Source organism: Cebus imitator, unplaced genomic scaffold, assembly GCF_001604975.1.
Source record: "Cebus imitator isolate Cc_AM_T3 unplaced genomic scaffold, Cebus_imitator-1.0 Scaffold33, whole genome shotgun sequence".
In the NCBI taxonomy this organism is placed as follows: domain Eukaryota; kingdom Metazoa; phylum Chordata; class Mammalia; order Primates; family Cebidae; genus Cebus; species Cebus imitator.
In genome coordinates, this window is record NW_016107348.1 from 3369763 (window position 1) to 3385811 (window position 16049).

Sequence of the window (16049 nt, forward strand, 5' to 3'; positions counted from 1 at the left end):
AAAAAAAAAAAAGTGTTAATAGGTTGATAGTTTCTGGATCTTAGACTCACCTAGGAATGAGCCTGGTGATGGATTGTTTGGGGTGATGGGTCTTCTCTTGCAAAGGAAGCTCTGGAAAAGGGCATTCTCTTGCTGTACTGTCTCTCTAAATTTAGCTAATTAGATCACAGGTTCTTTCCCAGAGTCCAGGCAAGAGTTCACTTCTTCCAAAAAAAGAAAAAAAAAAATCCTTTTCCCTCTCCTCTTACAATGTGATGTTGTATTTCATTCTGTAGCATTATTTGAACAGTTACCAAAACAGCTCGCAAGATCTTTTGAGAATCAACTAGGATACATAGCAACGGGCCCAGAAGTCCTGTTCCATTTGGTGCTGCCAGTGATAACCTTTAGCTGTAAGAGGAGGGTTATAAGAGAGACTTGACCATTCACTTGACCACTCCTCATACATATGCTTTCCCCAACACACCAAAATAGTGCCTATTTGATGCCCATTTCATTTGATTATTCATTTTTTCATATCTTAAATGCCTATTCAATTTAATGTCAATAGAGGAGTAAAATAGAGTCAGAAAGAGGGGGTTATTCTATTTATTGAAAGGTGAATACAGAAAGGCTTCAGCACAGAGGTTAGATTTAGTGACTGCGTGCCCACTGGAGTGTAGGTAATAGGTCTGCTGACTCTGCTCTATAGTGGAGGAGACAGCCTGCAGTCTCAAGACAATGCAGGTAACTCAATCTGAAATCCATCAAAAAGAGGACAACTTGCTCAGGTACGAGGCCCCTGAAAATCAACTCATCAAATGACAACAGGAACTTGTGGACACTCCCTCTGTAACATGACTAGGATATCACTCCCCTATACCAGAGGAGCTCCAGGCAGTGAATCATGCACAAAGACGGATTTGTTATTGACAGCGCCTGACAATCTCCTGTCCACAAAGCAAGGAAGAGTGGGTAATTAACTGGAAAGAGTTGGCAGCAGAACTTTAAGAACAATTACACATTCTACATCTCACCACTCCCCGTTCCTAGTGACAACTTTCTCAGCTCGGCAAATTCTCTTGTGTACTGTTTCTGGAACATATATTCCTAAATTCTTGTCTCTTTTATAAGATGCTGTATCTTGGGCAAAAGGCATATGTATTGTGCTTATATTGTGTATCTTCTGTGTACATATATGCATATTCTCACAAATATGGTATACTTTTATATTATGCATGTGTATGAACATACATCTTCATTGTGAAATGAAATAGAATTTTTTATTTGCTTTTGTGTGTGTGTGTGAGAGATTGAGTCACGCTCTCTTGCCTAGGCTGGAGTGCAGTGGTGCAATCTCGGCTCACTGCAACCTCCGCCTTTTGGGCTTAAGTGATTCTCCTGCCTCGGCCTGCCAAGTAGCTGAGATTCCAGGCGACCACCACCACGTCCAGCTAACTTTTTTATTTTTAGTAGAGACGGGGTTTTACCTTGTTGGCCAGGCTGGTCTCGAACTTCTGATCTCAAGTGATCTGCCCACCTCAGCCTCCCACAGTGATGTGATACAGGCAGGAGCCACTGTGCCTGGCCTGAAGTAGAAATGGCAGGGCTCTAATCAGCTCAGATTATTTACAGTAGAAATGTACCCGGAGTCTTTGGAGTTAAATGGTGATCTGCCACTTTTTATTTATTTACTTATTGAGAGATGGAATCTTGCTCTGTTGCCCAGTCACTGTAACCTCCACCTCCCTGGCTCAAGGGATTCTCCTGCCTCAGCCTCCCGAGTAGCTGGGATTATAGGCGCCCACCACCACACTCTGCTAATTTTTGTATTTTTAGTAGAGACAAGGTTTCACCATGTTGGCCAGACTGGTCTCAAACTCCTGACCTCAGGTGATTCATGTGTCTCAGTCTCCCAAAGTGCTAGGATTACAGGCATGAGCCATTGCTCCCAGCCTAAACTGCCAGTTTACATCATTTATAAATGTTTTTGGTTTTTTGAGACAGGGTCTCATTCTGTTGCCCAGGCTGGGGTGCAGTGGCACAACCATGGCTCACTATGGCTTCAACCATCTGGGTTCAAGCAATCTTCCCACCTCAGCCTCCCAGGTAGCGAGGACTAAAGGTGCATGCCATTACGCCCAGTTAATTTTTCATATTTTCTGTGGAGATGGGGTTTCGTCATGTTGCTCAGGGTGGTCTCAAACTTCTGAGCTCTAGTGATCCACTGCCCTCGGCTTCTCAATGTGCTGGGATTACAGGCATGTGCCATCATGCTTGTCCCCAGTTATAACTTTTTTTTTTTGAGATGGAGTTTCGCTCTTGTTGCCCAAGCTGGAGTGCAATGGCACAATCTCAGCTCAATACAACCTCCACCTCCCGGGTTCAAGTGATTCTCCTGCCTCAGCCTTCAGAGTAGCTGGGATTGCATGCATGCACCACCACACCCGGTTAACGTTTTGTACTTAGTATACACGGGATTTCACCATGTTGGTCAGGCTGGTTTCGAACTTCTGATCTCAGGTTGATCTGCCTGCCTTGGCCTCCCAAAGTGCTGGGATGACAGGGATGAGCCACTGTGCCCAGCGGTTATGACTCTTAAAGCAACACGGAGCTCTTGGTAGCCTGATTACTACCAGAATTAATTATCATTTTTTTCTACAGTACACTCCCACAAAGTTTTAAGTCCTGCCATAATGTTTGTAGTAAAAAGAATCAACATTTTCAATTTGTTTTTTGGGGTTTATTTTTGTTGTTATTGTTGTTTAGGCAAGGTCTCACTCTGTCACCCAGGCTGGAGGGCAGTGGTACAATCGAAGCTCACTGCAGCTTCAACTTCCTGGGCTCAAGTGATCCTCCCGTCTCAGCCTCCTGATAGATGAGACTACATGCGTGCAATTAAAAAAATGGTATTTTGTAGAGACTGGACCTCACTATGTTGCCTAGGCTGGTCTCAAACTCCTGGGCTCGAGAGATCCTCTTGCTGCAGCCTCATAAAGTGTTGGGATCATAGGCATGAGCCACTGCCCCTGGCCTTGATTCTTTTTAAGCTCAGTAAAAACAGACCTTTGTCTTGCTGTCATGGCCAAAGTTAAAAGTCAGGTAACAACAACCTCATAAAGCTCACAAAACTAATACTTAAAAATAATTTATTGGCCAGGCACAGTGGCTCACGCCTGTAATCCCTGCACTTTGGGACGCCAAGGCAGGTGGATCAGGAGGTCAGGAGTTCAAGACCAGCCTGGCCAACACGGTGAAACCCCATCTCTACTAAAAATACAAAAATTAGCTGGGCATGGTGGTGCACACCTGTAGTCCCAGCTACTTGGGAGGCTGAGGCAGAGAATTGCTTGAACCCAGGAGGCCGAGGTTACAGTGAGCCATGATCATGCCACTGCACTCCAGCCTGGGCAACAGAGTGAGACTCCATCTCAAAAAAAAGGAAAAAAAAATTATTAAACAAGTATTGCAGGCACTATAACAGGTCTCGAGACACGGTGGTGAGCAAGAAAAACAGGATCTCTTGCTTTCATGAAGTTCAGTTAGAAAGTCCTGTTGAATGATGGGACATCTTTCTTTAGAAAAGCAAGTTATTTTCACTTAGTGGTATAAGGGCCAAGAATAGTTCAGGAACTTCTCATCCACTTGTCTACCATTCTACAGAGCAGCACAGATCTGGCTTTTTAAATGGCCCTAGGCCGGGCACGGTGGCTCATGCCTGTAATCCCAGCGCTTTGAGAAGCGTAGGTGGGCAGATCACATGAGGTCAGGAATTCAAGTGGCCAGTGTAGTGAAACCCCCTCTATACTAAAAATACAAAAATTAGCTGGGCATGATGTTATACACCTGTAGTCCCAGCTACTTGGGAGGCTGAGGCAGGAGAATCGCTTCAACCCGGGAAGTGGAGGTTACAGTGAGCCAAGATTGTGCCACTGCACTCCAGCCTGAGTAAGACTCCCTTTCAGTAACAACAAAAGGCCCTCACAGCACCCATCCATGGAATTCTTTTAAATTCCCTATGGCTTGTGCTGTCACTTAGTTGTTATCTAGTACCTGGCAAGAGGATATAGGGGAACTCATGTTTAGGGAGTTAACGGAGACCTCCTTTTGTAAATACTGGCCTGACTCTTTCAGGTTGAAAGCTTGGTCATTCTTCTGTATAATCTCTCACTGATAAAAGTTATCACATAACCCAGTGTCTGCAAGTGAACTTTTAAAACACCTTAGAAATACAAAGGGATTGCACTGTGACCTGTAGGTCAAAGCGAATTCTAGGTGAGAGGGTGGAAAAACAAACATGCTGGTTGTTTCCACCTAAATTCTGATCCTATGAATTTAAAATTCCTTCTCATGCCATCACTTTGTCAGAGAATTGATGACAATGAACAAAATCCAAAGAGCTCAGATCGCTGCCTCTTCAGTTTAATGCTTACACTGTGTAGGACACACTATCTAAGAGGTGTTAAGGGTGACCAAGCAAAGGGAAGAAAACTTCAGGTGGGGAGGTGGAAGTGGAGATTCGATGGAAGTAAGAGTAATTGCATCATTTAACAACAAACTCAGGAGAACGCTAAGGATGAAAAGAGGACACTCGATAACCATGCTGAAGCAACAGGCGTAAACCAGGACCATGCCAGCAAACCAATAGGTGGATGACTCTACTTTGAATATTAAATCATCAGGAGCCAACTTTCTTAAGGAAACCATGGGTATCTAGGATTACTTGACTAGTGTAAAATAGACACACACACTTGAAGAACTCATGTCATCTTTAAAAACTGCTATCATAGATGCCTCGAACTGATAGAGCATACTGCCTTTTAAAAACAATCACTATTGCCCACATTACTCTTATTATTATTAGTGATATTAACGTTGCATGCCAATGTGTCGAATAACTGTTTTTTGCCAGGTATGTGCACAGCATCACAGGAACCAGAGGGAGCTTTTACCCAACCTCATGAGAAATTAAGGTAAGAATTGGCCAGAATTAGGTGGAAGAACTTCCAGGTACACAGTCCAAGATAGAGCAAGGGACAAAGGCACAGGTGACAACTTTTTGAGAGCTTTTGAATCACAAGCAGTGCACTGGTCTTCCGCCAAGGCAAGAGACACCCAAGGAGGAGCTCATGCCTAGGGCATAGCCAGCCTTGTAAGGCTCCTCAGCCAGGGTAGGAGGATAGTTAATATTTGTTATTTAAATGAATCACTGACAGCAGGCAGAGAGTAGGAATCGTAAAGCCAGTTAATCATACATTAAGTACTTTAGGTTGTTGTATTAAGCCAGGAATGGTCAAAATAATGTTATGGTAAGCCAAAACCAAACTCAGGAGAACACAAGAAGGCAGAGGAGTGGGGGTTGTACCCTACAAAAAACTCTAGCTAGGAAATGCCAAGATGTGTGATATTCAGTTTAGGTGAAAAGCTTAATCCCAGAAATCCCAAATACCCACATTAGAGAGGTACAGGAAAGGGCTGGTCAGCAACATCACTCCAGAAGAAACTCAACTTGAGCTTACTTCGCCTCTTAAAAAAACAACAACAACTTGGAACTCACAGAAGGGTATGGCAAAAAATAAAACGCTCCCTTCTGATAGGAAATAAAGGAATAAATGGCACATAGGGATTCGAAAGAACCACAAACACGTCAGGGAGATCTTAGGTTAGGCTGATTTATAAGTGCTGCTCTGGGCAGTTACAGAGTTTGTTTACAATGAGCAGTTATTTGACTTTGAACATACTGTACATGGCAATTAGAAGTCGTCATGGCAAGAGAAAGCCACAGCTGGCCTGCCTCAGCCAACACAAGAACCAGAAAATGGTAGAGGAAGTGAAGGAATAAAGGTGGAGTTTGTTTCTTATTACAAAGAAAAAAAATAATTCCTCAGCAGTCTTAACAAAGAAAAGGAATATTTCACGCTGGGAGGAAAGACAACAGGATACAAAATTACAAGTGTTTTGGCTCCAGCGCTGTCCCTGTCTCCACCAAGAGCAGAGGTAGGAGACAGCTGAAGCAACAAGCAATTCTGTAAAAATTACCTAGAAACCCTATAAATTTGATTAAAATCTAAACTTCTATAATTTTGCTTTTAAAAAAATTTAATATCAAAAGGCCTGCTTTAGTGACATGCTATTTCTACCAGAAAATAACCCCAACACCCCCTGTCAGTAACATGCTCAAGTTGACCAGCCAACTCTTATCTCTAAACCCATGTGGACAAGTGTCTTTTAAACCAAAGTCACGGACAGCAAGTAACTGCTAGTAACATTTGTCATCTGTTAACTAACCAGTGTCCACCTTCTCCAGAGGGGTAGGCAGGGCAGAAACCCTAAAGTGATCATGAGGGCCTAGTCCCCAGACCACCATCTAAGAACCACTTCCCTCACTCCCTACTCAAAAGGAGATACTTGATTTCTAATCCAGACTATCTGCTTCAAGTGTGGTACCCCTGTGACCTGGTTTTTTCCTCTAGCAAAACACACATTATCCACAAAACCATATATATAATTTTTTGTCTTTACATTTAAATATAAAAATACTATTCTGCTTTGTGTGATAAATCAAGGACCAAGCAATAAGAACCTTTTCTTCTTTCAAGGTAGGGATATCCATCAGTTTATACCGAGCTTTATGTTCAGAGCAGGGCATTAAGTCCCAAGCCAGGCTAGTCCCACAAGCAAGAGACCAAGGCCATTCTCCCTGATTCCCACCCCTACCTTCTCTCCTAATTCCCACTTTTAATAGAAAAGTTGGTTATAATCTCTTAAGAAAAGTTTCCACCACGAGGGCAAGTCCCAGCCTAACCTGAGTAACCCAGGTCTTCCCGCTCCAGCTACCTCGAAGACAAGTCCCTCTCCTGCAAACCTGCTCTGTCTGGACAGCTATGCCTATTGGACAGGTGCACCCCATTAAATGGAAGCAGTGGTTATGTTTCCCCTCTTTCCTCCCCACTAATGCACTAAAAAGCTTCAGTGATAGGGAAAAAAAGGAGGGTGGGTGTGAAGAAATTATTAACTTGACCCCTCTATCCCAGCCGAACAAAGAAAGCAAGATTAAATGGGCACAAGGGAAAAAAAAAGACCTTGATATTCCACCCTTCAAGTTACAATTGGGACAACTGGGGTGGGGGGGAGCGTTGGAGTGGGATGAAGAACTATGAGGGGCCTGACAGCTGGAGGTCTAGTCCACTTAGTTTTTGTACTGGAAGGGCTCATCGCCGGTTTCATTGAGAAGACACGTGCGGATGAGGGCTTCTGTCACCGAAAAGGGGTCGCAGTTGGCAGAGGGGCGACGGTCTTCAAAGTAACCCTTCTTCTCCTGGCCGACAGTCCGGGGAATGCGTATGCTGGCGCTACGATTGGCTACACCAGCAGAAAAGTCGTTGATGTTGGAGGTTTCGTGGAATCCAGTTAGGCGTCGGGCATTGTCCAGGCCTCCCTTGGGATCATAGGCACGGATGTGGTACTGGTGCCGCTTGCTTAGTTTCTCGATGGCCTCCTCGATATACCTAGAGGAAACAGGAAAGATGGAAGTCCAACCTTGTCTCCAGGAAACAGGCCCTTTAGGGCAGGAGCAGGTATGGAGCCAAGAATGAAATGCACCAAAATATATGAAACCAGCTTAACAAATACTTCATGAGGGCTGTGGCTTCGACTTCTTACCTGTGTGTCTCAGTGCTCAGAATTGAGCCTGACAAGCAGTAGAAAGTTACTATTTGTTGAAAAGACTAATCATTTGAACTTTCTCCCGCTCATAAGCTTATCCATATGCCTGTATTGTTACTAATTTAGTTCTTAAAGATTTTCAAATGCATGAATTTGTCAACTTTTCTGTTACCATGTTTAATTCTCTATTTTATGTCACATATATATATATTACTACGTATTTATATCAATATTTATGTAATATGTGACATACATATCATTATATACATTATAACAAATAATTGTTAATTATTTACCACTGTGAATCAGAAGTATTATTTGGTATTTTTCAAACAGGAACAAAATGAGAGGATTTGAAGGCAAGTGTCAACAGCTAAGGTATGTCCAGACTGGGAAGTCAAGCTTACTCATCCCTGGCAAATATTTGCAAGTCATCCTGCAAAGGAGACTTTGCTGAGAGATTGGTAAGTCTCTTCCCAAGTTTTCTGCCACAGGAGACTAAAGATGGCCCCAGCAGAAGGTACTCACTTCAGACCATTCTCCTCCCGCATGGCCTTGGTGCTAAAGTTGGTATGGCAGCCTGCACCATTCCAGTTCCCAGGAATGGGCTTAGGATCAAAGGTTGCTATCACTCCAAAGTCTTCACATACACGATGCAAGATGAAACGGGCCACCCAGAGATGATCTCCCATGCTGATTCCTTCGCAGGGTCCAATTTGAAATTCCCACTAGAAGCGAGAAGTTTGACCATTAAAACAAAGCCAACTGCTCACTCCAACTCAGAAGCTCCTAAACCTGTTCTCTTCTCACCTCGACTCCAAGCCCACTCTTAGGTTTTGGGTTAGTGAATGGTGTACAGTAGCCCTTACTAGCTAAAGTCCTGTGTGCACCTACCTACCCTTCTTCATTGATGGATTAGAGCTATACTTACCTGGGCAGGCATGACCTCGGCATTAGTCCCTGCAATCTTGACTCCAGCATACAAGCAGGCACGGTAATGGGCCTCCACGATGTCCCTGCCGTAGGCTCTGTCTGCTCCCACGCCGCAGTAATATGGACCTACAGATGAAGCATCAAGACAAAACGCTGAGAGTCAGGAAATTCAGAGAATCCCTGAGTCAGAGATGAGAAGACTCTTAAGACTTGCGCTCTTGAATCACTATCCTTGTCTTCATCTATAGCTGGGGGCAGGGGTCAGAGGGCAGGGGAGGGGCAGTACAGGAGGTCTTCTTCACCACAGCTTCAGTGGAGCCAACGGGTCCCTCTAAAACCTTACTTTAAATGTTTACATCCATTTTTGGATTTTGGTGATGTGAGGGCTATTACACCTTTACTATATTATTTTGCTTCTTGATTCACAAAGTCATTCCCATCCCTGGGAAGGGGCCTTCCTGGATAGTTAGACACTTCTGGGAATTTCACCTCTAACCCAAGAAGACTTACCCTGGGGTCCTGGGAAGCCGTTGGAAGGCCAACCAAAGGGGTGCCCATCTGTCCCCATGAGGGTATATTCCTGCTCCATGCCAAACCAGGGGTGCTGGTTGCTCACCATGTCCATTATCCGTTTACAGGTGTGCCTCAAATTGGTCTCTAGAAAAAGAGTCAATAACATGTCATCAGGGATCTAAAGATGTAGATGCTAAATCTCAATGCCGATGGGAAAACAGTCCTTGGATTCCATACAACTGAGGTGTGCATTACAGGCTGAACTGTAAGTGTACACTGAAGTGTAAGCCTGCTTGCGATCTCTGAGTCACTGAGTCAGAAAAATGAGAGAAGCTGTAATTGTACATCTGTAGGAAGATTCCGAAAGACGTCAGTTTTAACTAAACTCAATTACAAACAAGGCACATGGGAGTGGATTTGGAACAGGGCAACTTTCACCTTATCTGCATCTGGCCACCTCCCAAGCACTAAATGCCAGAGGCATCTAACCCTTTAATCACAAGACAGCTGCTTCTGGTTGTCAGGCGTATTCTTCATTTCTCAGGCACTTGGAGCCATTCTATAATTTTTGAGAATCACTTGTCCATTGGTTTACGTGTATCCTGGCCTACATTCCAGGCAGGAGGGCTGTCACTGGGAAACATCTGGATGAATGCAATGCTATTTTATGCAACCAACAGAGACCATAGAAAGATGGGCCGTATTGTCTCTTCCTCAAAGCAGACATTCAGGAAGAGATGAACACCCAATCACTCAGATTCTTAAAACAGTCCTAAAATAGCCTAGCCTTCCCAATACTGATTTCAGAATGTCTTTTCCCTCCCCTGCACAGCATTCACAGATTGGGGAGGAGGGGTACATCCACAGCTGCGCTATACATACCTGCAGGCTTTCGATTGTACTTGAAAACTTCACACAGCACTAACTTGTTAGGGTCCTTACGGAAGGGGTCCCGAAACATGGCCGCAGGCACGAGATACATGTCACTGTTGGAGCCCTCAGACTGTAAAGTACTAGAGCCATCGAAATTCCACTCAGGCAGCTCTGGGGTAAAAAGACGGAAAATTAAATTTAAAATGTACAGCTCTCCCAGCAATGCAAATATAGCCAGCCCTCCACTCACCTTCCCATCTCTAAAGATCTCTTTTCCAGGAAGTCATTAAGGCCTAAATGCCATCATTAACATGTTCACCCTGGCACCTGTACCTGATCCTACGGCCCTTCCTATCTAAGTTCCAAGTAAGACCATCACATCACTTCCTCAGAAAAAATACATCAGACATTCCCTTCCTAAATGTCTTCCAGGAGACAAACTGAAGCATTGTTATCACTACCATTGTATCAGTCACTTAAAGTATTGAGATAGTGAAGGATTCTGATTCTTCCATTAAGCAATGTATCACTTCCTCCTTCTCATTCTCCTACTGTGTTCTAGCAAGTTATGTCCTTATTTTTAAGTGAGGGAACAGACAGCTAGCAGGATAACTTACTCAAGGATGCTCCTTATCACCTGTCCACCTTTCCCACTCTCTTTTAAAGGCTGTTTTGTCTCTCTAGCTGACCGAATCCTCAGAAGGAGACACCAGACTCTCACTTTGTATCTTCAGTGTCTGTGCAATATCTGCCACATAGCAAGTACACAATATAGGGTTTCTATTATGAGCATTCACTCATTCAAAACGGAAAAGTAAGCTATCCTAAACTAGGTAGGAGGTGATGCTTTCCTTTGGCCCCTTTTCAGAAGAGGGAGGACTATGGCTTGTCCTAAACTGAAAAATGAAGGTCACAACTATAATCTAACTGTAGCTCCTAGAAGGATGAGCAATTAGACAGTTTAAGAATTTCCAAAAGTAGCATCAACTAAAAATTAGTCCTTTTTAAAAACCATTTTAGATCACTTGCTTCACATCTAGAAACCCAGTAATAGGAGCATTAAGCACAGTTTTCTAAGAGTTTATAAACTAGATGGCATTCTCAGGTTAGAGCAGTGGTTTTGAGGGTGCCTTAGAGCCAGGTGAGTGGGGATGCCCAGGGTGGCAGTCTCTAAGCCTCCCTGGCCAACTCTCCACACACCAGACTTAGCTTTTCTTCAATACACTGGCCTACATGCACAATTCCATTTAAATAAAGGGTTCCATTGTTGCCCTGCTTTGAGGCAGTGTAGGAGCTTAATGCTGACTGAATAAAGCCTGAAAAGCCCTGCCTTAGAAAAGCTTTACAAACAGAATAAACAGGCCTAATCCAGAGGCTGGGTCGAAGGCTGACGCCCACCCCCCCGCAGATCCCACCCAGCGTGTGCTCCGCTCCGTGGTGCTCTCACCTTCCACACACTTGGGCTCACTGTCCAGGGTCCGGGTCTTGCAGCGCAGTCCTTCTCCAGTACCATCGATCCAGATATACATGGCCTGGACTTTCTCGCCCTGAGGCAGGGACATGTACACCTGCTTGATGCCTTTGTTTAGGTGGGAGCTTGCTGAGGTGGTCATGGTGGAAGATGTTCTGGAGAGAAGAAAAACATTGTTAACTCCCACTCCAAACTGATCCCTTACAAAACTGGCTCAAGAGGGACGACTGAATCAAGTCAGAGTGTAAGTGCCAACTCCTTGCCCTGTGGAAGTCAACACACAGAGTTATGTTTGCTCACCCTTTCAGGGGGATTAGTTTTATAGTAGGCAAAAATCTCCCTTATAATGGGCTGTAAAACTCATGACCATGTTGAAACAATTAAAACAGAAGCCTTTTAAAGAAAAGATCAGGCCCTTGGTAGTAACTCTTAATGCCCCTGCACCCCTGAGCTCAGAGGCTTGAGTGCCACATAAGCTACTGCAGACCCCAGGCTTCAGAGCCAGAACTTACACTTTCGAGGACCAAGGTGTATTCCTTCAGCGTAGCTGAGATAACACCATAAACTATCCAAATACTAAATATCAGGGGAAACTAAAACCAATACAAAAGTTTACAAAACATAGAACTTCTTCCCAAACAAGTAAAATCCAGCCACAGAAAAGGCTTGGATTCCAAGGTTTCTGTTTGAGTTTTCTCTTTGCCTTTCATCCTGGCTGTGGTCTTAACTGAGACCCACGGCTCCTCACCACCAAAAGAAAACCCACTACACATTTAGATTTGAAGATAAAGCAAGGTTACAATATTTTTTTAAAAGGCTAGCAGTTTCCTACAAGGAAAGCTGACTCAAGCCAGATTCTAAGGAGCATGCTGCTATAATTTCCATAGGTATCTCACAAAGTCTCAATAGGCGAGAATCACAATGTTACATGGAATTCCACTAGAAAACTTCAAGTAATTAGAAAATTCCCACTTCTAAATCCAAAAGATCTGGAATTTCAAAAACCAGAAGGCATGCTTAAAACTGCCAGCCACTACCACAAAACCTCTGAAAGAGAAACTCTGAAGCCACAGCAGCCTCAGCACAGGAGGAAACGATCTCTCCCTCCCGCCTCCCTCTGTGGCCAGGGTGGCTAGAAAGGGAACACATTGTTTTCCTCCGACGACTAGGACAACGTTCTGAAGTACAGTGGCAAAGTTTCTATGGGCAACCGTCCATGTTTGCCCAGCTGAAAACATAACTGCTTCTCCCTCCGACAGCCTCCCCACCCTTCCCCTTGGGGGAGACCAACACCCCAATACTGCCTCTAGATGACTCAGCGGGCCAAATCCCACTTCCCATCGCCATCCCTGATGCCTTCAGCTCCCAATAAAAGCTACAGCCGACTGAGGCGGGCGGATCACCTGAGGTCCGGAGTTCGAGACCAGCCAGCCAACATTGTGAAACCACGTCTCTACTATAAATACAAAAATTAGCCAGGCGTGGTGGCGCACACCTGTAATCCCAGCTACTCGGGAGGCTAAGGCAGGGGAATCTCCTGAACCCGGGAGGTGGAGGTTGCAGTGAGCCGAGACTGCATCACTGCACTCCAGCCTGGGCAACAGAGGGAGACTGTGCCAAAAGAAAAAAAAAAAAGCTACAACCCAATTTCTTACAATTTCTCCTCTCCAACCTGTTACCACCACCAATATCGTGCACACTTTGTCCTAAGCCTCAGTTTCGGATCTCTTGCTCTTTCCGTAAGCTGAGTTGGATAAAACTTGCCACGGTGACGAGTTTATGTGGGGGTAATGGAATTCTGAAGTTTTTAGCCATTTCTGCAGCTGCCATCAGCTCCGGGGTCGTCCTCCCTGTCCCTCACTCACCCCAGCCACAGAAAATCAGGCGTATCGTTGGGTTTGCCCTCTTTAGCCCTCCTCTTTCTGGAGAGGGGTTTGAGCCCCTCCTCTTTCTCAGACTCTAGCTGGTCCAAGCACCGGAGCCTTTTGGGAGAGGGCGATGGAGAAGGGGACCGAGGGCTGCCGGCCTGGGAGGTGCCGGAATGAGCAGGTTGGGTTAAGGTCTTAATCTTGACTCGAGATTTCTCCCCGGTGTTCACGGAGTAGGCGACTAAGCCGAAGCAGTCAGAGGGCGACCCGGAAGAGTCTGGCTTCTCGTCTTCATCCGCGGCTTTCTTCGCGGACTTGCGGCTGGGGGAGGATCCCCACTGCCCGCCCCCAAGGGAGTTGGAATCCACTTTGAGAACAGGCCCTTCCCACTGAAATGTCCCTAAAGTGGGCGCCCCGCCCCTCAGGCACCCGTCGGGATCTCAGGGCTGCACCGACGGGGCCATACCCCGCTGCCGAGGGGCTGGGGGATCCGGGGGAGGGTGGGGCGCAGGCGGGAGGGACCGCACGCGGCTGCTGCCTCCGCCGGGCCCGGCTTCTCTCTCCACGGCGCCGAGGCCCGGGCTCTCCATTGTTCGGTCACACTGGAAGGCCCCCGGGACCCCGAGGCGGGAGCCAGCCGAGCAAACAACGCTCACCGTTACACGCCGCAATTGAGGCGTCTCAACTATGGCCAGAACCAAGACGATTGCTCCGAACGCGCCACCACGAGGAAGGCGGCGAGGCGCCCGCGCCCACTGAGCGCCCTGTTCTCTCCGCAGGGGAGGGCACCGCCACTCCTGCCACAGCGCACCACCGCGAGCCCAGGGCGCGCGCCGGCCCAACGGCCTCCAGGGGCGGCGCTTCGGCCACAAGTAGTGAAAAGAAGATCAAAACAAGTCACCCCGCCCTTCCCAGAGCCGCGCCAAGGGCGCCGGCCCCGACAGCCCGGGCCACAGGCGGCGGAAGCACGCGGGAGGAGCGCTTGCGCCGGACCCCAGGCCCGGGCGGCCGAGGCCGCGGCGCAGAGCTGGGAATGGACGGGCAGGCGGCCGGACCGAGGCGAAAAGACAAGCTGGGCGGCGCGCCTCGCGGGGCGGCGGGGACGGCGCGTGTGGTGTGGGTGCCCCCGGCCGTCCAGGGGGCTTACCTGGGCGCCGAGCCGGCGGGCGGGCGGGGAAAGGTAGGCCGCGAGAGCGAGGTGAGGAGAGGAGAGGCCGCTGCGCTGCTCACACGCTCCGCTCTTCTCCCACGCTCGACTCCGCAGGGCCGCCCGCGGACCCGCACCCTTTATCCGCGGCCCGGGGCCGCCCCGGCGCCCTGATTGGCTCCCAGCGGCCGGGAGCCCGGACCGATCAGCTGATGCGTTCCCGGGCCCGGCGGCCATTGGGCGAGGAGCCCGGCGGGCGCCGCTGGGGTGGGGGCCTGCGAGCCGCGAAAGAAAGAAAGAGAAAGGGGCGTGGGGGAGGGGCTGGGCGGCGGGGGGAGGGGAGCGGAGCCGGGCGGGCGGAGGGCGGAGGGCGGAGGGCGGAGGGCGGAGGGGCGAGCTGCTGCCCGGCTGAGAAGCCGTCTTCCGCCGCCCGCTGGCCCGCCGGGTGCCGGCCCCACGGCCCCCAGCCCGGGGTCCCGAGGCTCCCAGCAAAGCGCCCTGGGCCTCCGCCCTGCCGCGTTCACGGGGAATAGTTTTATGAGGAGAGCACCCTGTAGACGTGCGGAACAAGGGAAACCGAATTTTGCCTTTTGTTGCGAGGGAGCCTCTGAGCCCCGCTTCCCGCGGGCAGGGGTTAGGTTGACAGGGAGTGCGGGACCCGGGGGAGCCCCGGGCCGGCCTGGGCTAGCGCGGGTGCCGCTTGGCCCTGGGGACAGGCTCGGGTTCCCACGGCCTGGAAGAGCCGCCCGCCCTGGCCCTCTTGGGTCTAGGGAAATGAACCGAACTCTGCAATTTCACATTGGAAATCAACGTGCTGTGTTTCTCTACTTTCACAGAGAGGATTCTGGAGGTGGGTAGAAACTAAGTCTGGAGACCTGTCCCATACCGCTGGGCAGACCGTAGGCCCAGGTGTCCTCATGTACAAAATAAAGCGGTCTTCAAAAATGACCCTTGAGCCGCCCACTAGATTTGAAATTCTGTGTGCAGACTGCCCCTGAGCAGCTGAAAGGAAATCCAGATCTTCACTTGCCCCCTTCGAAGTCCAGGGATTGTCAAAAATTTAGAAATTCCTTTAGACGAATGCTCCCTGGTTTTGCTTTATCAAGTGTGGCTTCTTGTTAATCTGGGAAACGGGAATACGTACCACTCCTCCTCTCAACCTTGTTGTGATGCTTGGGAAAATGTGTATGTGAACACAATCTTGAAATGGATGTTTGTCAGCAGACGCACAATAAGTACGTGTATATGTAGAGACACAACATAAGTAGGTAGGTAGGTAGGTAAATATTGCTATTACTCGACCATTCTATTTTTAGTGCCTGAAGTCTGCCTGATGGTGTCCAGCCTTTATTGCTTCTTTCAGTTTAAAGACCAATAATTCATGCTTCCAGTGCCTTTGGAAGAGGAAAGGAAGAAGTTGTTCTTTTGGTTATGTTTTCTACCACAAATATGGAAAAGAAATGTTGCCTGCGACCACACACACATAACTTGGCTTCTTGGGTCAACATCCCCTTCCTTTAAGTAACACTGTGGTGCTTTTAAATGACAGATGCAGCATTCACCTCAAACAGGTTTTTGGTGAGTTTCAGACTGGTGACAT

The 16049-nt window shown here is 47.6% G+C and overlaps 1 protein-coding gene across 3 annotated transcripts; it reads right to left on the reverse strand.

Annotated features, from left to right (window-relative positions):
• Positions 1-5635: 5635 nt before the first annotated feature.
• GLUL (glutamate-ammonia ligase) lies at positions 5636-14987 on the reverse strand. Of its 3 annotated transcripts, none has more exons than XM_017524476.2 (7): positions 14450-14987; positions 11411-11589; positions 9973-10134; positions 9088-9234; positions 8576-8703; positions 8173-8372; positions 5636-7487 (listed from the first exon to the last, which is right to left on the reverse strand). In XM_017524476.2, the coding sequence occupies exons 2-7, from the start codon at positions 11574-11576 to the stop codon at positions 7169-7171; spliced, it is 1122 nt and encodes a 373-aa protein (XP_017379965.1). In that variant the 5' UTR covers positions 11577-11589; positions 14450-14987; the 3' UTR covers positions 5636-7168. The 3 variants fall into 3 exon arrangements, with proteins under 3 accessions (XP_017379965.1, XP_017379966.1, XP_017379967.1); XM_017524477.2 differs by lacking the exon at positions 14450-14987 and adding an exon at positions 13300-13431 and having other exon boundaries at positions 7122-7487; XM_017524478.2 differs by lacking the exon at positions 14450-14987 and adding an exon at positions 13959-14100 and having other exon boundaries at positions 7163-7487.
• Between the last annotated feature and the right edge of the window lie 1062 nt (positions 14988-16049).